The following is a 22,490-nucleotide window of genomic DNA, read 5'->3' on the forward strand; positions in this document are numbered from 1 at the left end:
GTTTAGTTTCATATTATAGGCTATTTGTATTTAACTTTACTGTTGTAATGTTAGACTAGCGCAGCATTTGGACATTTGACTGAATTGTTTGCTTTATTTCTTATTGTATAGCTTCTTGTACCTTTTACTTAAACTTTTATATTGGCTATTATTGATAAAACTGAAATTTTACAAAAAGAAATATGGTTTCTTGTCATTTTCTTATTACAAGATTATCACTGATGTTTATTGCAACATTTGTACAAATGCATATATTGCCTGTAATGTGTAATTTTTTTTATTATTTAAACGAAAAGAGGTAACGTTAGGGTTGTGTTTTAAATCGTTTTGTTATAAATAGAATAACGTATAACGTGCAGTGAATAATCAATATGCGTTGCGCATGAACCACATTTGTGTCCCTATAATGTTTAATTTATTTAAATGAAAACGAAAAGAGGCAGAGTAGTGTTTTATAACATATTTCGTTTTATTGTTGCTTAAATTTGTACATACAGAGTAACAGAGATAACCGGAGTAGCAGAGCGAGCTGAGTGACGCTTTTAAGAACGCGCTGTACCATGTGCATGTAGGAGTGAGTCGCACATGGCAAGTACAAACTTTGCGTACTTAATATTGAGAAAAGCCTAATGTCGGCGCTTGTCTTCTTGTGACAAACATGTCGAGGAGCAAGAACAAGATCTGCTGTATGTCATCCATTGTAGTTTACTATGTTCTTCTTCGCGCGAAAATTACGTCGATCGAAACACCACGCCTATCAAGTAAGGGTACTGTTGGCAGTGGAAACGCTAGCCAGATCATGGTTAACAGACCCGAACCGTACCGTACTGTACCGTACCGTACTGTACTGCTCAGTGGAAACGAGCCACTAGTGGAACACAGGAGGATCTGCTCTAAGGGGGAGTGAGTAAAGGCTCAAGTTGTTAGGCCTACTTGTTCTAGTGGAATGTTATTGGCCAGTGCCCCTAATGTTTACATACATTTAAGTATTGTTTGTAACTGTGAAATGACCGAAAGGTTACTAAGCACTTTGTTACGAAGCACTTTTTTTTATTCTGAATGTATGGTATTTTGTTTACTATTTGTATTGTCATGACAGCGATGGTACTGTCAGTTTACCTTGTTGTTGCATCTTCAAAAGTGCAGAATAAAATGTGACAATGAATTTGAAACAGCACATTGTAATTTCTGCATCTATTATCAGAGTATTTATTAGTAATACAGTGGAAATTAGTAGATTTGGTTAGCATGTTGATTTACGGTGTGCGCCCCTAAATTTTCTGGTTGTGCCCCTAAAATTTTCAGTTGGGGGCCACTGTGCTCCTAGTGAAAAAAGTTAGTCTGGAGCCCTGTAATATTTCTCTTGTGGACTTACATTATTGACAGTGAAAAAATTTGAAGAATATTTCTTGTTAAACAAGTTTGAAGTTGCTTGTTATTTTTACAGATGGCAGAGTTTCACAGATATGCTTCGTGAACTAAAGACTTTTATTAGGCCTAGGCGGCCTGTATAATTTTATTGATATTATTAGGCTATAATTAATATTTTGTAATTGTATTGTTTTTAGTGTTATTAGTGTCATTAAATATTTTGTTAATGTGCTATGGAAACAAAATACTGACAAACAACGATGCCGCGTCTTCATCTTGGCTCTGTATAAGAATGATGCGTCTGTTAAAACAAGCACTCTTGACAATTTGTGAATGGATCACCTTGCAATTAAATTTCGTTGTGGGGTGTAGTTTTTTTAGTCTGTTTTAAAAACATTTTCTTTGAGGAGTCCTCATGCGCGTGTCCGTGATGTCGCAAGTGTGGTTATGTGGTGATGTCGTTATGAATTTAGGCAAGGCAAATATAATTGTAGTTCCTAATTAATTTAATAACTATACTAGCTTCATAATAATAATAATAATAATAATTTAATACATTAATCGGAAAACGAGCCAATTATCGTATTGATATCGTCAAAGGCATCTGCCATCGGCGATATCTCTGTCTATCGTCGATACACGATACTATCGTCTATCGGCACAACCCTATTATGAACTACAGGCAACGCTCCAAATAGCAATTAAACATCTAAAACTATCTTTATTTGTACGTTTTCTGAGAGGAGTAGCCTACCTTTCCTTCAATCCGTGACAAAATGCAGTTTTCTCTGCTCACTTTTCGATGACTGGCGCTTCCTCTCAGTACAAGTTTGGTATTGTTTTAAAGCACAGCATTTCAACTTTGTGAATATTCATAGCGAATTCTCAGTGGCATGAGTCTGAACCAATGACATGTGATTTTCAAACTCATGCTGATGTAAACAGAACGATCGTATTCTCGCTGACTGACAGATCTAAAGTGTGCGCAGAAAGACGCCTCAGACAGCGCGCGATCCCGATATACACATACACCCAGAATTACAGTATTTCAAAATGTCTGTCTTGGCGAGTATTCACTCAAACATTATCTGTTATGTCTTAAGTGAATGTTCGGTTAACTGTTGGGGAAAAACATCTGATGTGTAACATTATATTACATCTGTGCATTACAGTAGGTCTTAATATATAGGCTGTCTGTCTCAATGATAATCAAACAATTGTGTTATCCTGAAAAAAAAAATCTATATTTTTCCTACAGATATTTGGTTTTGACTTGGTGTGTGCCAAGTTTGGTGGTATTACCAGGGATTTTAAGGTTTTAAGGTGATTTTGTTTTGGAACTTTCAGAAAACTAACTCGATTTTTCTCAAAATTGACTTTGCTGACTCTATTGACTTCAAACAGGTGTGTCATTTTTTTGTCTGATTCCAACAAATCATACATCATTTTGAAGCTTTTTGAATAGAGAATATGAAAATAACAGTAACACATTTGTGAAAATTTGCTCATTGTGACAAATATGTTTAAATTAGGTTCACTCAGTGATGATAACTTCTGTCATATCAGTGCCCTAATAAATTATGACTTTTTTTTTAATGGAGCAGGTGGAATAAAAAAAATTATCTATGACTGAAGGCATATAATCATATTATTATTATTATTATTATGTCATCATGTTAAATCTCTATGTCTGTTAATTTATTATGAAAGATAATTATGTGTTGTAATATTTCTGAACATTATTTGCGGTATGCAATAATAGGATAGAGCAATACATTAATGTACAGTCTAAGTCTTTTTGAGAACAAAAGTATCATCTCATGACAACCACAAAATAAAGAGACTCTAAAAGGAAAACTCAGTCTTTCTCAAATTTAACACTCAAATACACATCATACATGATGACTGTTACTGCTCTACATACTTGAGTTTGTCCAGATGTTTGAGTGTATCAGAGAGCAGCTTCACTCCTGTATCTCCTGGGTGATTGTAGCTCAGATCCAGCTCTCTCAGGTGTGAAGGGTTTGAACTCAGAGCTGATGCCAGAGCAGCACAACCTTCCTCTGTCACCATACAGTAAGATAATCTACAACAACAAGTGTTCATGTTAGTGTGCTTCATTTTTAGAGATGTACAGTTAAAATATAGCCTGAGGCAGGGGCTGCGCTAGGGGTGGACAAACAGGGTTGAAGCCTTGAATGTTTTCAATAAAGTCCCGAATGTTTTATTATCTTGTCTTTGTCAAAGAACTGAACAATCAGGGTTCATACACATTTTAACCAATACTATTCCATGACTTTTCCATGACTTTTCCATGACTTTTCCATGACTTTTCCATGACTTTTCCATGACTTTTCCATGACTTTATGGCACATTACCATGACTATGTATTCCTGAAAATGTCAGTCGACATTAGAGCTGACACAGAAGCGGCATCAAAACTGGCATTAGCCTACTATATTTACACTTCATTTACAATTGCATAAATAAAGCTATTCAATATTTAAATGAAATGATTTATAATTTTAATGTTTTAATTAAAAGATACTTTAAATATGAAACTAAAACCACCAGTAGGTGGCGGCAAGTCACTGTCTTAATAAGCGAGTTGTTGGAGTAATTTCAACCGATTCGTTCAAACGGCTGATTCATTCAGAAAAACAAGTGATTGTTCATTGAATCGTTAAAATGATTCGTTCAAAACGCATTTCATTGAATGAATAAACAAACAAAATCAACGATGTCTGTTGGACCACGGCTTCATTATGAAATTCTCGTCGGCGATATAAAGTGAAAATTGACAATATTGCGTCCAAAAAGTAACTCACAATGTTAACTTTATTGTTAATTTAACTGTTGTATAAAATAAATAGCACATTTGCAATTATGCACAGGAAAACGGCACTCTTGCTCATGTGATATTCTAATATAACAACATAATATGATATAAATATAAGACAAAAACTCATTTGGGGACATCTATATCTGCACACATCACGCAGTGAAAGCAAGCATGAGAGACAAACGCGATGTCAGCTCGCACTCGCAGTGCCTCGTACATAGTTAAAACAATGATTACAATATCATCATAGTTCATAGACAATATCGCACACTCCTAAGCACATAATGAATGAACTTACAATTGAACTGACATTTACTCGTTTTCTTCTCTCCTCTCAGGAGACAGACGTAGGCTAATATGCTGCGTATCGTTTCACATGCGGCCAGAGCTGCAATCCTCTTTCCGCTACATTCTCGACCCACCGGTGCTTGCAAAACTTTAGCATGCTCGTGCCACTTTCCTGGCATTTCAATTAAATTTCTGTCAGCACCGACTTCGCCTCAGGCAACATCGCAACAAGTGAGTGAATCGGAAGTGAACTGAACGTTATGCCGCCAGAATATAAGGACGTTAAGACAACGCGAAATATTTTTTTTATTAAACAGTTTTTGTATTAATCACATATTATGCTGTGTTAAAAAAAATTCCATGACTTTTCCAAAACTTTCTGGGTCTTTTTATTGTTTCAAAACCTTTCCAGGCCTGGAATTTGCATTTTTCAAATTCCATAACTTTTCCAGGTTTTTTCAAAACGTACGAACCCTGAACAATTATTCAGAAAAAATAATTGTGAATACAAAGTGCCCAATCCCCTTAATTTTCTTTTAATAAACTCTGTACACTAATTTGTCGGCAGTCACTATTTACAAACTATTTATTCACTAAGGCCTGGTTTCACAGGTCTTAGATTAAGCCAGGATTAGGCCTTAGTTCAATTAAGAAATTTAAGAAGCTTTTATAAATGTGCCTTAGAAAAAAACATTACTGGTGTGCATCTTGTGACAAAACAAGGAAGCAGTTTAACCAGCTCAAACATGCATTTTAGTCTGGGACTAGCATTAGCATTGTCTGTGTAACCAGGGGTAACACTATATTGGGATATTTCACTTTGACTCATCCCCCTCTAATTCAGCGTTGTTCAGCGTTCTCCAATTGACAGTGCTAAAAGCAGAATAAATAAAATCATAAATTATGACACCAAAGTAGAAGACAAGCTGTTTGCCTTTACTGATAGATTGTTGTAATATCTTAATCAGTTCTTTGTCATTAATGCAGTTTTTATAATGTGATGCAGGAGCAATACAAAACAGTTTCCCGATGCAAGACAGTCTTTGTAATCTTTAATCAAAATATGAAAATTTGTTTCCAATTTTGAATGTGTTTTTTCTCTGATGACGTCAGTTTGATGGCTTGGGCTGAACATCCTTAAACCTCCTCCAACCATCAGTATACTGTGAGCTAGAGATGGAGAGAAGGGGTGCTAAAATCAAGAACCGGACCTCTACTTTTATCTCATTTAATATTCCGTTCGAGTAAGAAAACGGTCACAAATTTCAGTTCATGTGGACTTTAAAGACATTAGCAGTGACAGATAGCACTCATTCATTGCACTCATTTAAACTGATTATCAGAGTGAAAGAAAAACATCACATGGATTTCATTTATTTCATTTTACTAAATGACCCAGCAGCAGATTGTGACCTTTATTTGGGGTTTGTGGTTTACATTTTATGTGTAGGTTCTTTAAATATGAATGGTTAAAAACAGAGGAGAAACCTTATTGTAGTGTTATCATCAAATTAATATGAAGTATAAAATATAAAGTATAAAAGTATACAAAATTTAAAAATAAACATTAAATAACTAATAATTTAATTAATAATAATTATTTTTTTAACTTTTAATACTTCAATATACTAAAAATCAAGTACTTTTGTACTTTTACACAAGCAAAATTGAAAAGGAATACTTAATACTTTTACTGGAGTAATATTTTATTTTAGTATCTGTACTTTTATTCAAGTATGATAGGTAAAGTACAGATACTTAATATGTGTACTTTGTCCACCAATGGTAACAGGCCTCAGATTTCAATTTATTCAAGTATGATTTAAATGTATTGCCGCAATTGACTCTTTTCATTTATTTTCACATTCCACTTTAAATCGCCACAGCCATAATACAATTTGTTTAATAATGCAGGGTTACATTTTTGCATCCTTGTCTTAAATTTCAGGGGCATTTTTGTTGATTCCTATCCCTGTACCAAACTTAGAAAGATATTAGTTGGATAATGTCTAAATAAATATCCAAATGTATATGGATTCATACAACACTTCAGCCATTTACTGACAGTAATTATCATAATATGATTTTTACAAGTCATTTTTTTTGCGCTCGTTATAAAAGTGTTTAAACAACAAAACATCCACTTGAACTTATTTGACAATCGGAATATCAATAATAATAATAAATTTGTGACTATTTTGAATAAAAAAGATCATCAGTCATTCAGCGCTATTGTAGCTGCTTTGTGTCACCATGGAAACCATGGAAACAATAAAGTGATACATTCTAAATAACAGAAATAATTTCCTTGAATAACTCACGCTTGGGGGTCAGCCAGAATATTTAAAACTTACGTGTGAAAAGGTTAAAATGATATATGGCACTTTATGCTGACTGCTATAATGGGTTAGAAAAACAAAGAAAAGTACAGAGTCAGGTGCCCCAAAAATATTATAGGTCTTTACGGGTTAATATCATGACATGTCAGATCATGACAGACTTTAGCCTTAATTGACAGAAGATTACCGTATTTTCCAGACTATAAGTCACACTTTTTTTCATAGTTTGGCTGGTCCTGCGACTTATAGTCAGGTGCGACTTATATATCAAAATTAATTCAGACTGAGATGAACCAAGAGAAAACATTACCGTCTACAGCCGCGAGAGGGCGCTCTAGTTGGCGGAGTTGTTCAGAAGCGACACCAAGGATGAAGAAAATGATGTGGAATGAGGTCGCGGGAGCTTGGTGAACTTGTTTACTGGTAACTTGCTTGTTAGACTCGCTGGCTTATGTTAATTTAGCCTATTCAGCCTCCCAGGTATATGTTCTTTATGCTATTGTGTAGCTGAAGAACTGTTAATGTGTTGCGTTAACATACCGGACACCTATTCAGCCTGTTGTTCTGTGTGCTACTGTGTAGTTGAATAACTTGCCTTTCCAGATTAAATGTCTTTTCTTGGTCTTGGATTTTCTGAAAAAAAATTCTAAATAAATGCGACTTATAGTCCAGTGCGACTTATATATGTTTTTTTCCTCTTCATGACGCATTTTTTGACTGATGCGACTTATAGTCCGGAAAATACGGTATTATATAATTGGCATAATGGAATCAAACCGTGTATTAATTACACTACCACAAATCAGTTAAAATGTTTCTGTCATTTTTAGACTTTTTAAATTTTCTAATTTTTTATTTATTTTCTATGAAGCACAAACCTAAGTATGATGAGTTGACAGTTTGGGCTATTCAGTCCAACACAGAGCAGCTTCACTCCTGAATCCTGCAGGTCATTGTGACTCAGGTCCAGCTCTCTCAGGTGTGAAAGGTTTGAACTCAGAGCTGACGCCAGAGCCGCACAACCTTCCTCAGTCATAAAACATCCAGATGATCTATAACAATAGTGTTCATGTTAGTGTCCAAAATCATTGACAGTCAATGACAAGTCTCACACACAAAAGCAGTAGTGATCGACACAATCTCTGCTGTTGAACATTAAAGTTCTTTCACACCAAACACAAATATTCAGAATAAACAAGATTTTAAATAAAAACAGAACTGAAACAAAAACAGGGACAAACATTCCCAATAAGACAAAATTATTCTGTGAGCATGTCAGAAATGGAGATGATTTTAGATTTCGGTCTGGAGGTTCTAAAATAATAAAAAAAGTTTACATCAAACTCAAAAGCATATAGAAGCGGCTGTGGATGCCATATGCCAAAGGATAAAGTAGGGGCTGTAAAACCCTGTCTTCATTTCTGCTGGAGGGACGGGCTCTATAGAGTCCTTCGCCAGTAGGACTACGATCTCCGCCCGCAAGACAGGAGCCCCTCTTCCCGCACAGAGGTGAAAGAGTCTGAAAGAATGTCCTCTGGTGGAGATCGAGCTGGTGGATGTCACAGAAACATCTACAGCATGAATGGTTCAAAGATTTGGAAAATGGGGAAAAAACTTGTATTTCTAGAAACCTTGTGTCACTATTTTGGGTGACCCAACAAAAATAAATTAGCATATTTTGGGAGTATTTTTGTTTGTATTTAAAATTACCCAAACACAAAGCAAAAAAGCAAAACGTCCGGAAAAAAATTAGGATGTAATGTAATGTAATGTTAATGTAGGATTGGTCAGTACAATTTAAAAGACAGGGCTTAGAAAAGGGTCATTTGTCATGAAAATATGTTAATAAAATGATAAAACAGTGCAGAATATAAACATTTTTACTTTTTGCCTCCAACTTTTGGACCCCACTGTATACACATCTCCAAGAGGGCAGTTAGATTTGTGGTAGGCTTATGAAGGGAAAAACAGAACAATTTTCTATTTCCCAAAAAATGATTTCTTCTTAGACATGCTTGATGGGGGTCTGTACTAATTATCATCAGTGTGAAACACAAACCTCAGTATGTTAAGTTGACAGTTTGGACTCTTTAGTCCAGCAAAGAGCAGCTTTGCTCCCGAATCCTGCAGGTGATTGTTACTCAGGTCCAGCTCTCTCAGGGGGGAGTTTGATGATTGTAGAGCTGAGGCCAAAACTTCACAGTGCTGATCTGTGAGATTACAGCCTGCCAACCTGAAAACAGCAAGGACTCTGGTTAAAATGCATGCTGTTGTGCTGATGTCCCCTTATGCAAAGAAAATATATTTCCATACACATATTTATGATCAATATATTAAATGGTTTAAATATACTGGAAATATACAGAATATATTGCGTTAATATATTAAAATATGATGAACAAGGAATTGTCACTTTTCATAAATTGAAAAATATGTGACAATATATTTATTATTGCACTGTGTATTCATGTGTTACTTTCACTTGAGTTATGTTTCTGCCACACAAAATATTTGGGTTGAGTTTACGAGGAAAGTTCTGTTGGTATTACTTAAGTCTAACTGGTCAAACAAAATATACATAATAAAAATATAATATAAACAAAATACTCATTCAAATAGTCGCCCCAATTATTTTTGAGATAAACCAAGGCAATATTTTGCTTGATAATGTGTTAAAAAATAATTGAGAAATTTAAGGCAACAGGTTTCCAAACTAAAAAATACTGCCTTGGTTCAACTAAAAAAATTGAGGCAACTATTTGGATTACGGTTTTTCAACGTGTACATTACATTATTCAGCATTATTCAATATATCGTAATATTTTAATGCAATATATTATTCCCCATCATCGCACATTTTGGATGTCTCTCACATCAGTCACACCCAATTCAGATATTGCAGTCTCTACTAATGAACTACCGAGTTAAATCGGGTGTGTTAGATGAGGGAGACATCAAACATGTCCAGTGTTGGGTGACCCAGGACAGGTTTGAGAAGCACTGACTTAGTTAACCAAATTCACCATAAAAGATCATGTTACTTTAACATTCACTCTCTGGTCAAAATTAAAACAAAGATTTTACTTAATTAAAAGTACATTTTGTACATCAGGGATCTTCAACTCCAGTCCTGGAGGGCTGATGTCCTGCAGACTTAAGTTCTAACTCTAATTAAACACACCTGTCTATAATTTGCAAATAAATTTGAATGAGATTCACTTGTGTGAGGAAATTTGGAGGGCCAGTGTCCTAAACTCAGCAGGACACTTGTCCTCCAGGACTAGAGCTATATATATTATATTATATATATTATATATATATATACACTGCTCAAAAAAATAAAGGGAACACTTTTTAATCAGAGAATAGCATCAAGTCAGTTAAACTCCTGGGATATTGATCTGGTCAGTTAAGTAACAGAGGGGGTTGGTAATCAGTTTCAGCTGCTTTAGTGTTAATGAAATTAACAGCAGGTGCACTAGATGGGCAACAGTGAGACAACCCCCAAAACAGGAATGGTTTTACAGGTGGAGGCCACTGACATTTTTTCCCTACTCATCTTTTCAGACTGTTTTTCACCAGTTTTGCATTTGGCTAGGGTCAGTGTCACTACTGGTAGCATGAGGCGATACCTGGACCCTACAGAGGTTGCGCAGGCAGTCCAGCTCCTTCAGGATGGCTCATCAATACGTGCCATTGCCAGAAGGTTTGCTGTGTCTCCCAGCACAGTCTCAAGAGCATGGAGGAGATTCCAGGAAGACAGACAGCTACTCTAGGAGAGCTGGACAGGGCGGTAGAAGGTCCTTAACCCATCAGCAGGACCGGTATCTGCTCCTTTGTGCGAGGAGGAACATGATGAGCACTGCCAGAACCCTACAAAATGACCTCCAGCAGGCCACTGGTGTGAATGTCTCTGACCAAACAATCAGAAACAGACTTCATGAGGGTGGCCTGAGGGCCCGACGTCTTCTAGTGGGCCCTGTGCTCACTGCCCAGCACCAGGGAGCTCGACTGGCATTTCCCATTGAACACCAGAATTGGCAGGTCCGCCACTGGTGCCCTGTGGTTTTCACAAATGAGAGCAGGTTCACCCTGAGCACGTGACAGACAGGAAAGGGTCTGGAGAAGCCGTGGAGAATGTTATGCTGCCTGTAACATCGTTCAGCATGACCGGTTTGGTGGTGGGTCAGTGAGGGTCTGGGGAGGCATATCCATGGAGGGACGCACAGACCTCTGCAGGCTAGACAATGGCACCCTGACTGCCATTAGGTATTGGGATGAAATCCTTGGATCCATTGTCAGACCCTATGCTGGTGCAGTGGGTCCTGGGTTCCTCCTGGTGCACAACAATGCCTGGCCTCATGTGGTGAGAGCATGCAGGCAGTTCCTGGAGGATGAAGGAATGATACCATTGAAGGGCCACCACGCTCACCTGACCTACATCCAATAGAACACCTCTGGGACATTGTGTTTCGGTCCATCTGACATCACCTGGTTGCACCTCAGACTGTCCAGGAGCTCAGTGATGCGCTGGTCCAGATCTGGGAGGAAATACCCCAGGACACCATCCGTCGTCTCAGTAGGAGCATGTCCCAACATTGTCAGGCATGCATACAAGCACGTGGGGGCCATACAAACTACTGAGAACCATTCTGAGTTGCTGCAATAAAATTTCAGCAAAATTGACAAGCCTGCTGCATCATTTTTTCACTTAGATTTCCGGGGTGTCTTTGAATTCAATCCTCTGTAGGTTGATTATTTTCATTTCCATCAAACGATGTGGCATCCTTTTGTTCATAACACATTACCCAGTTCATATTAGTATAGATATCCAGCATGATATTTTTCCCCATTGAGATCTGATGTGTTTTCAAAGTGTTCCTTTAATTTTTTTGAGCAGTATATATACAGTGCAATGCATAAGTGAATACACCCATGCTAAAGTTGACTAAAAAGAGGAATAAAAAAATCATATTTTGGAAATTGAACTTAATGCCTTAATTTAAAAAATTAGGAAAAATCCAACCTTTAAGGACACCAATTTTCTTTGTGAATGAATAATGTATCGTAAATAAATAAATGTTCTTCCTTAAAATACATGGTGCATAAGTGAGTACACCCCTATGTTAAATTCCCATAGAGGCAGGCAGATTTTTATTTTTAAGTATTTTTAAAAAAAAAAATTTAGGATACTATGCATCCTGATAAAGTTCCCTTGGCCTTTGGAATTAAAATAGCCCCACATCATCACATAGCCTTCACCATAACTAGAGATTGGCATGATTTTATTTCAGTTAGCCTAAAAGCTAGTTTGATTTGCATTGAGAGATGATCTTATGGAAAGTACCCCATGCCAATCTCTAGGTATGGTGAAGGCTATGTGATGATGTGGGGCTATTTTAATTCCAAAGGCCAAGGGAACTTTATCAGGATGCATAGTATCCTAAAAAAATTTTTTTTTAAATACTTAAAAATAAAAATCTGCCTGCCTCTATGGGAATTTAACATAGGGGTGTACTCACTTATGCACCATGTATTTTAAGGAAGAACATTTATTTATTTACGATACATTATTCATTCACAAAGAAAATTGGTGTCCTTAAAGGTTGGATTTTTCCTAATTTTTTAAATTAAGGCATTAAGTTCAATTTCCAAAATATGATTTTTTATTCCTCTTTTTAGTCAACTTTAGCATGGGTGTATTCACTTATGCATTGCACTGTATATATATATGATGAAGTACTTTATTATATTGACTAAAATGGCCAATAATATTGACTAAACAAATTATATTGACTAAAATGGCATCAACACCTGCCTTAGAGTTGGACTAGTTTTACTGGTAGCTTGGTTATGTTCACAACGTATAAAACTACACAATTTTTTTTTTAAATTCAAAAAAGCTGAATGTGCATTGCATCTGCTTCCGTATATTTATACCCACACTGTGGGGCAGACCGCGAGATGCACATCTTGCACGCCAATATGCATTGGCCGAAGATACAAGTACTCAAGAACTGCAGTATTTACACTAACAGTTCGCAAACAGTGGGTAGAAGCACAGAGCTTAAATAGACAAACTTATGCAAGCAAGTGATAGACAGGTAGAAGTAATCAAACCATAATGAGTCTGGGCAATGGGTTATGGGAGATGTAGTTCATGGTAGAGAAGCTAAAGAGTCAGAAAGAATGTCCTCTGGTGGAGATCATGGAGAACTCTAGCTGGTGGACGTCACAGAAATGAAGGTGAAAAATCTACAGCATGAATATCTTAAAGGGAAAAAACTTGTATTTCTAGAAACCTTGTGTCACTATTTTGGATGACCCAACAAAAACAAATTAGCATATTTTGGGATTATTTGTGTTTGTATTTAAAATTATCCAAACACAAAGATGATTCATAAATATAGTTTAAAAAAAAAGCAAAACGTAGGGGGAAAAAAACAGCAACAGTGGTTAATGTAGGACTGGTCAGTAAAATTTTAAAGACTGCTTACAAAAGGGTCATTTGTCATGAAAATATGTTTATAAATGATAAAAGAGTGCAGAATTTAAACATTTTTACTTTTTGCCTCAAACTTTTGGACCCCACTGTATACACATCCCCAAGAGGGCAGTTCAATTTGTGGTAGGCTTATGAAGAGAAAAACAGAACAATTTTCTATTTCCCAAAATGTTTTCTTCTTAAACATGCTTGACGGGGGTCTGTACTAATTATCGTCAGTGTGAAACACAAACCTCAGTATGTTAAGTTGACAGTTTGGGCTCTTTACTCCAGCAGAGAGCAGCTTTGCTCCCAGATCCTGCAGGTGATTGTTACTCAGGTCCAGCTCTCTCAGGGGGGAGTTTGATGATTGTAGAGCTGAGGCCAAAATTTCACAGTGCTGATCTGTGAGATTACAGTATGCCAACCTGAAAACAGCAAGGACTCTGGTTAAAATGCATGCAGTTGTGCTGATGTCCCCTTTTGCAAAGAAAATATATTTCCATACACATATTTATGATCAATATATTAAATGGTTTAAATATACTGGAAATATACAGAATATATTGCGTTAATATATTAAAATATGATGAACAAGGAATTGTCACTTTTCATAAATTGAAAAATATGTGACAATATATTTATTATTGCACTGTGTATTCATGTGTTACTTTCACTTGAGTTATGTTTCTGCCACACAAAATATTTGGGTTGAGTTTACGAGGAAAGTTCTGTTGGTATTACTTAAGTCTAACTGGTCAAACAAAATATACATAATAAAAATATAATATAAACAAAATACTCATTCAAATAGTCGCCCCAATTATTTTTGAGATAAACCAAGGCAATATTTTGCTTGATAATGTGTTAAAAAATAATTGAGAAATTTAAGGCAACAGGTTTCCAAACTAAAAAATACTGCCTTGGTTCAACTAAAAAAATTGAGGCAACTATTTGGATTACGTGTTTTCAACGTGTACATTACATTATTCAGCATTATTCAATATATCGTAATATATTTTAATGCAATATATTATTCCCCATCATCGCACATTTTGGATGTCTCTCACATCAGTCACACCCAATTCAGATATTGCAGTCTCTACTAATGAACTACTGAGTTAAATCGGGTGTGTTAGATGAGGGAGACATCAAAAATGTCCAGTGTTGGGTGACCCAGGACAGGTTTGAGAAGCACTGACTTAGTTAACCAAATTCACCATAAAAGATCATGTTACTTTAACATTCACTCTCTGGTCAAAATTAAAACAAAGATTTTACTTAATTAAAAGTACATTATGTACATCAGGGATCTTCAACTCCAGTCCTGGAGGGCTGATGTCCTGCAGACTTAAGTTCCAACTCTAGTTCAACACACCTGTCTATAATTTGCAAGTAAATTTGAATGAGATTCTCTTGTGTGAGGAAATTTGGAGGGCCAGTGTCCTAAACTCAGCAGGACACTTGTCCTCCAGGACTAGAGCTATATATATATATATATATATATATATATATATATATATATATATATATATATATATATATATATATATATATATATATATATATATATATATATATATATATATATATATATATATATATATGATGAAGTACTTTATTATATTGACTAAAATGGCCAATTATATTGACTAAACCAATTATATTGACTAAAATGGCATCAACACCTGCCTTAGAGTTGGACTAGTTTTACTGGTAGCTTGGTTATGTTCACAACGTATAAAACTACACAATTTTTTTTTTTAACACAAACCCCCAAACTTCTGTCAAATATAATTATGCTTATATTTTCACACTCACAGAGCTTTTCTGCAGTTCCTCACAGCAGGGAACAGTCTCAATTTACCCTCTTTAGATTTGATGTTGTACCTATTAGGGTCTAACTCATCCATCACCTCCTCTGACATCAGGATCATGTTTGCCAATGTTGAGCATTGAGCAAGAGAAAGATTTTTTCTTTTTGTTTTAGAGTTTAAAAATGCCTGCATTTCTTTAACAACAGAATGATCCTTCATCTCAATCAAGCAGTGTGACAGATTCATCCATCTTTCAGGACTGACATTGTTTTTTTGACCTCGTTTGAGGTTTTGGATTATTTTCTTGATGCTCTCTGGGTTGTTCTCTGTGTGAATCAGCACATCCTGTAAGAGTCTCTGGTTGGACTCCAGTGAGACGCCGTGAAGGAACCGAAGGAAAAGATCCAGATGTCCATTTTCACTCTTCAAGGCTTTATTCATTGCTTCCTTCAGAAACACATCTAGTAGAATATTCCCACACTGAGTTCTGGACTTTCCTGTGAGGAACATTTTCAGAACTTCACTGTTCTTGTGTAAATAGCAGAAAAACACATACAGTGCTGCAAAAAACTCCTGAAAGCTCAGATGAACAAAGCTGTAAACCTTCCTGTGATAAATCACAGATTCCTCCCTAAAGATCTCAGTGCAAATCCCAGAATACACTGAGGCGTCAGTGACGTCTATGCCGCTCTCTCTCAGGTCCTCCTCATAGAACATCACATTGCCCTTCATCAACTGATTGAAAGCCAGTTCAGCAAGTTTCACAATCACGTCTCTGTTGGACTGCAGGAGTTTCTCTGGATCTCTCTCTTCATACTTCTGGTTCCTCATATGAGTTTGAATGAGGAGGAAGTGTATGTACATTTCAGTCAGAGTTTGAGGGATTTCTGCACTGAGATCTTGTTTCAGGATGTTCTGAAGCACAGTGGCAGAGATCCAGCAGAAGACGGGTATGTGGCACATGATGTGGAGGCTTCTTGCTTTTTTGATGTGTGAGATGATTCTGCTGGCTTGATGCTCATCACTGATTCTCTTCCTGAAATATTCCACCTTCTGAGGGTCATTGAATCCCTGAATTTCTGTCACACGGTTGATGTAGTTTGAGGGGATCTGATTGGCTGCTGCTGGTCTGGTGGTGATCCAGATGAGAGCAGAGGGAAGTAGATCTCCTTTCATGAGGTTTGACATCAACACACCCACTGATGAAGTCTCAGTCACATCAGAAACTTTCTCACTGTCTGAAAACTTCAGTGTCAATCTGCTTTCATCCAGACCATCAAAGATCAACACAACTGTACATTGATCATACATCTCTGAGTCCAGATCTCGAAGTTCAGGATGAAAGTCCAGCAGAAGTCTGTGAAGACTGTACTGATGATCTTTAATCAAGTTCAGCTCTCTAAATGGAAGCACAAACATGAAATCTACATCCTGATTGGCTTTTCCCTCGGCCCAGTCCAGAATGAACTTCTGCACAGAGACGGTTTTTCCAATTCCAGCGATGCCTTTAGTAAGAACAGTCTTGATTTTGTCTTTCTTCTCTCTTCTCTTCTCCTCATATCCAGGTTCAGGTGAAGGATTAAAGATGTCATTGCAGTGGATTGGAGTGTCTTGGAGTGTCTTGTAACTTTTCTCCATCTGTAGCACCTCATGTTCTTCATTCACTCCTTCACTCTCTCCCTCTATGATGTACAGCTGTGTGTAAATCCTGTTCAGGAGGGTCTGATTCTCTTGTAGTTTGATTCCCTCAAAAAGCCTCTCATATCTGTTCTTCATGCTGGTTTTGTGCTGGTCTTTGACTCTCTGAAGATCATTTTGCACTGGTTGGTGAGAATCGAGCTGCAGGGCTGCTTCTGTGTCATGATGACTGATGTGTTTCTGACAGGAGGAGGATGAGCTGGTCTGACAGGACACATCTCTGATCTGGTCAGATCTCACACCACTGGAAAAAAAACATTATGATGAACAGAAAGACAAAAAAGAGAAAATATTTAAATGTCTCTAATATTAAATTATCCTATTTGAAATCATACCACAAACACATTTAGAAAGAAGTGTTTGATTAATAGACTATAATATGATTACTAGGGCTGTAACGGTACGTGTATTCGTACCGAACCGTTTCGGTACAGGGCTTTCGGTTCGGTGCACGTGTGTACCGAATGACTGAATGCAATATTTTGTGTGCGGAACATAGGTACATTTTCGTGTTTCCACACGAACATATTAAGTGGCGGAAGTCTCCGCGTTCAGCGCAAATCCCGCCCTGCAGCTGATTCTAATGTTTTTTCCTATTAGACATTCTCTGGTTTTACCAGTGTTTTACCCGTCGTCACTGTAACCTAAACCAATGAAATAGACTGCAGGGCGAAAAAAAGCTTTTCCGCTTCGTGTGCGCCGCCGCACTCTCCGTTCCGTGGTGTGTGTGTGTGTGTGTGTGTGTGTGTGTCGACGACCCGCTGCGCTCTCTGCTCAATGTTCGAGTCCCTGTTTGCGCTGCGCGTTCTGCTCTGTCGTTAACGGCCCAAACACTTCAATCATGTACCGATCACGCACTGGAAAAGCAAAGTCCGCTCAAATAAGGTGACATTTCTCAGTAGTAACTAGACTTCTGTTTGCTGAGCAGCTGGTATAGTCATGCTGGCAACAATGGTAAAATGACCTGCTCTGATCACATGCTCTGGTAATAATAGCTTTGGACTATATTTTATTTTGATAATTATTAAAAAAGTGAAAAAAAAAATCTTAAATTGATTATGTTGATTGATTATTGAAAAATAATAATACATTAATATATTTGTTTAATATTATTTTAATATAGGGCTATTTTCTGTTCCTGCACTGTAATCATAGTTATTTATTTATATTTTTCATTATATTTTATTATGTGATATTGGTTTGAGACTGAGAGTATTTTATTTAGTGGAGAACTTTGCAGCAGTATTTTATTTCTTATTCTTTTTTTATTTTATATCTATTTTATTAAAAAGTGTTTTAAAAAGTGTAAACAACTTGTAAAAAAAAATTATAGTAATAAACAACCTGCAGTTTAATGTTTGCATTTCTTTCCCTTACTGTACCGAAAATAAACCGAACCGTGACTTTAAAACCGAGGTACGTACCGAACCGTGATTTTTGTGTACCGTTACACCCCTAATGATTACTGTCCATATCACGCTGATGCAGAAAACCCATGTAACAAAAATACAGTGTCATATAGACATATAAAAGAGAAATGGAAGAGAAGCATATACAAACAATATTTAACAAAGAGGCTGTATTTAACAAAGGCCCTACCGACTCTTTCTTTACATCACAATTTCAGTTTCTGTTGTATTTGTTTTTTTTTTCGTTTAAAGAACTTTATTGCAGAAATAAAATGAAAATGTAATAATGTCCCTCTTGTTGTTTGTGTGTACACTCTGTGTTCTTGTGTTGAATGTCTCACTCTACATGAATACACTCACAGACGGTCGCTGGGCGCTGCTTCATCACTGAGATCAGGGGGCTGTAGAGGAGATGCTGCTCTCTTTCTCTTCCTGCTGAAGATACTGGGAGAAAGAGAGAATATTTCAGACTCTTTCTTTGCAGATTATCTGTCTGCTCCAATAAATGAACACCAATACTGGTTTATAGAGCAGTACTTGTATTACATGTAAAGAAAACAGAGGTCTCATCAACATTAAGACATTCTTCAAACAAATACACATGCAATGTAAGAAAGCTAAACTGAGCCGGTATGCATGTTCAATACAAACCGAATGAAAGAGTTACAGCAGGCAGAAAAAATACCCAGTTGCTCAAGTAATCCTAATTGTTTTTAATGCAATACTGTTAATGAATCCTCTGTTTTATCTTTAAAATATTATATATTATATATAAACTAATAAATGTTAATTTAATGAAGCAGACACAGATCACTGTTTTCCTTGATTTTTTTTTCCCTAACTATGTGACAAAATATTTTAGGTTTAAACTGACCAATCAGTAGACAAGAGTAAGGACGTCACGATTACCTGATTTCACAATTAACCACGATTAAAAGAGTCACAGTTATTAAACCATAATAATTTGGACAATACCGTTAAAAAACTGAAAAAAAGTTGAAAAAGTCTTTCGAACTGAGATTAAGCACTTGCTTCACGCGTCTGCCTGGATGCTCTGTGAGGCTGTAGTGAGTTCACAAGGTGATTATCTGGGTAAAGGGCGCATACATAGCATAAACTTTCAGCATGAGTGAAACTCTTAAAATGAAAACATGGTGGAACAACATGATCTCCTGGACTTGTATCCGCTGAATAAGCAAATTATATAAGCTATTTAGAAGTCCTTTGACTATCTAAAAAATAATTGAGGAGTGGTTGAAGACAGTATTCAAAATGTAAAACATGCAGATGAAAAGTGTCATCAAAAGCGGCGAACACATCTAAAATGTTGCAGCACCTGAAGGATCATCACCATCCAGAGTTTCATGCCCAGATGATAATAATTTTACAAACATAGTAAATATTTCTTACCTTCAGTAAACATTATTTGTAGCACGCCTCCCGTTCAAAAATCATAATAAAATATTTACTTTGTTATTTTGATAAGAACAAGGTCTAAGGTTTCAAATTCTGAGAATTTTATCATGAAATTCAAACGATAAATGCAATTTATATAAATTTGTAGATCGCTATAGCCACATATTTGTTCAAGAGGAGAAACAGAGCGCACCTGAATCAATCATCTCTTCCGCTTTACACTTAAGTGTCGTGCTGTCCAATACTTTAGTTATGATTTCTCCCATTTATGGGCTTTTGATGTGCTTATTGTAAGAGCGTGCACAGTGTCTGTACAAGCAAATATAAACTGGAGAGATTTAGGAGAAAGCCAGGACAAGCGGTCAGTCAGTGAACACGGTGAGAGTGTGCAAGTGGTTTTTGCTTAATACCCAGTTCTGTTGGTGCTTAGATTATTATTCGCTACTAGGAAGGACTATTTTCGATTCTCTGCTTATTTGTATTTTTTACTTTTTTAGTAATCTGTATTTTATTAGACACATTGCAATTTTGAATAACAGCCACATTTGCTGAGTGTTGCTGTTTTTTTACTGCAATTTTACTGTCGTGCTGTCCAACACTTTAGTTTCGATTTCTCCCATTTACGGGTTATCTGCTTTTACTGAGCTAATTGGGGCACAGCTGTCCTCACTCAAGCGTTGGAAAGCTGTATATGTATGTAGTGTGTGCGCTGCCGCAGAAGCGTTCAGCCCTCATGTTCAGCCTCCTCGTGTGAAGACTGATTCGGGTAAAGACCTGCGACTCTACCAGCGCGACTCCACCGAGCAAGGACACCTGTATCACACTTAATTATCTTTTTTTCCCCTTTCCCTTTCCCTGCACTAACAATTCATTTGAATATCATGCCATTACACTTACAACTCCCATTAAGATTGATATTGTAGTTATTTATTACCCCCTAGGCTAACTGGGAACCTCTGTAGAGGAGCTGGATGTGCTGCTGTACTCTTTCCCTGAGGATGACACCCCACTTGTAGTCTTTGGCGATTTCAACATTCATCTAGAGAAGCCTTATAAAACAGACTTCATCTCTCCTAGCCTCATTCGATCTCAAACGGTCATCACCTCAGGTACTTACAAATCAGGCAACCAACTTGATCTTATTTACACACGCAACTGCATCCCAGACAACATTTTGGTGAAACCTCTGCACATTTCCGATCATTTCTTCATTACTTTTAATCTTCAACTAAATGCCTAATCCTGGCTTAATCTAAGTCCTGTCTGTGAAACCAGGCCATAATGTTTTATTTGTATAAAATGTTCAAGGGTTTTAGTCACCATGAGTCACATTTTTAGAGCCACTTGTTTTTCCTGAATGTGATGTTAATTCCTGTTCAAACAGTGTGGGGTCATAAATAAAAATATTTGCATGTAAACTGAAGGTTTGAAGTTGATTACTTTGACAGACTTTTTGATTCAAAACCATAATAATTGCATCCCAACCTTGTTTTTTATTAAATGTTATTTTTAATGTGATGACCAAAATATTATTTTTTCATCCTTCAAATATTACCCCATTTATAAAACTAAAATTTTCAAGATGTAGGAAAACTCCTACTTAAATTTAAAAATGGCTTTTCTTTTTCTTTTCTCTGGCATCTCTTTCTTTTTGCTGTATCAAAAACGTACCTAACCGTGACACCACTGTGTCCTATCGAACCGAACTGTTAAACTCCTACTTATTACATGTTGATTCCTCAAAGTTTGCTTTGATTGATCTACGTTTACACTTTTACATTGCACACATTTTGTAACATTTTATTTAAATTCAAGAGTTTCTTTAACACTTACTTTTTTTTATCTTAATATATGATATTTTTGTTTACATTTTATTTTAGTTTTTGACTGCTAAAACTAATATCATTTGTTGCTTAATAATGTGGATAAATTAAAAAACAGTGGTTTAAATTCAAACTTTTCTATTTGTTATAAAAATGTCTATAATTATCGATACCGAACGATATGACATTATATCGCGATGCATTTTTTATCTATATCGCACAGCCCTTGGAAGAAGTGCTTCCAATCATTGTGTTCTTGTGTTAGAAATGGTTACATCCAAAGAAAGATCTGCCATTATCACTTTGCATTATAATGGCCTCACATGCAAGGAAATTCATCAAGAAATGTTAAGCTGCAGTGAGGAAGGCTTCAGGACGTCCCAGAGTGTCCAGCAAGTGTCAGGCCTGTCTCCTCCTGAAGAGTCAATATTGAGTTAAACTGCTCAATATTGGCAGCAAAGAAGCCACTTCTCTCCAATAACATCATCAAGGACAGACTGAAATTCTGAAAGTACACGGATTGGAAAGCAGAAGACATGTGCAAAGTTAATTTATCTGATGAAGCCCCCTTCCGACTGTTTGGGAAACTTGGAAAATCGATTATCCGGAGAATAAAAGGTGAAAACTACAATGAGTCCTGTGTCGTGCCAACAGTGAAGTATCCTGAGACCATCCTTGAGTCGGGTTGCTTTTTATCCAAAGGAGTGAGCTCTCAATACTCTGCCCAAAAACACTGCTATTAATAAGGAATGGTATCAAAACGTCCTGCAAGAGCAACTTCTCTCAACGATCCAGGAGCAATATGGTGATGATCGGTGCATTTTCCAGCATGATGGAGAACCATGTCACAAGGCAAGAGTGGTAATGAAGTGGCTCTGAGATCATTACATTAAAAATGTTTTATCTGTGGCCAGGCAGCCTGTCTCCATCAGCTCATCATTAAACATTAGTAGAGACTTTAAAAAAATAAAATGTGCTGTGGTGGGGGTTCTCCGGGACAGGT

General features: G+C 36.6%; 1 protein-coding gene across 3 annotated transcripts in view; it reads right to left on the minus strand.

The window, feature by feature from the left end:
- Positions 1-22,490, minus strand: part of LOC311085932 (uncharacterized protein) — a 223,955-nt gene that overhangs the window by 188,515 nt on the left and 12,950 nt on the right. For all 3 annotated transcript variants that reach the window (XM_084118552.1, XM_084118550.1, XM_084118551.1), the window contains 4 exons: positions 18,609-18,692; positions 15,146-17,083; positions 13,579-13,752; positions 8,900-9,073 (listed from right to left, as the gene is read on the minus strand). In XM_084118552.1, coding sequence (XP_083974678.1) covers positions 8,900-9,073; positions 13,579-13,752; positions 15,146-17,083; positions 18,609-18,692 — 2,370 coding nt within the window. The remainder of the gene's footprint in view (positions 1-8,899; positions 9,074-13,578; positions 13,753-15,145; positions 17,084-18,608; positions 18,693-22,490) is intronic.

This window comes from Abramis brama, assembly GCF_963993115.1.
Source record: "Abramis brama genome assembly, chromosome: 1".
Classification (NCBI taxonomy): domain Eukaryota; kingdom Metazoa; phylum Chordata; class Actinopteri; order Cypriniformes; family Leuciscidae; genus Abramis; species Abramis brama.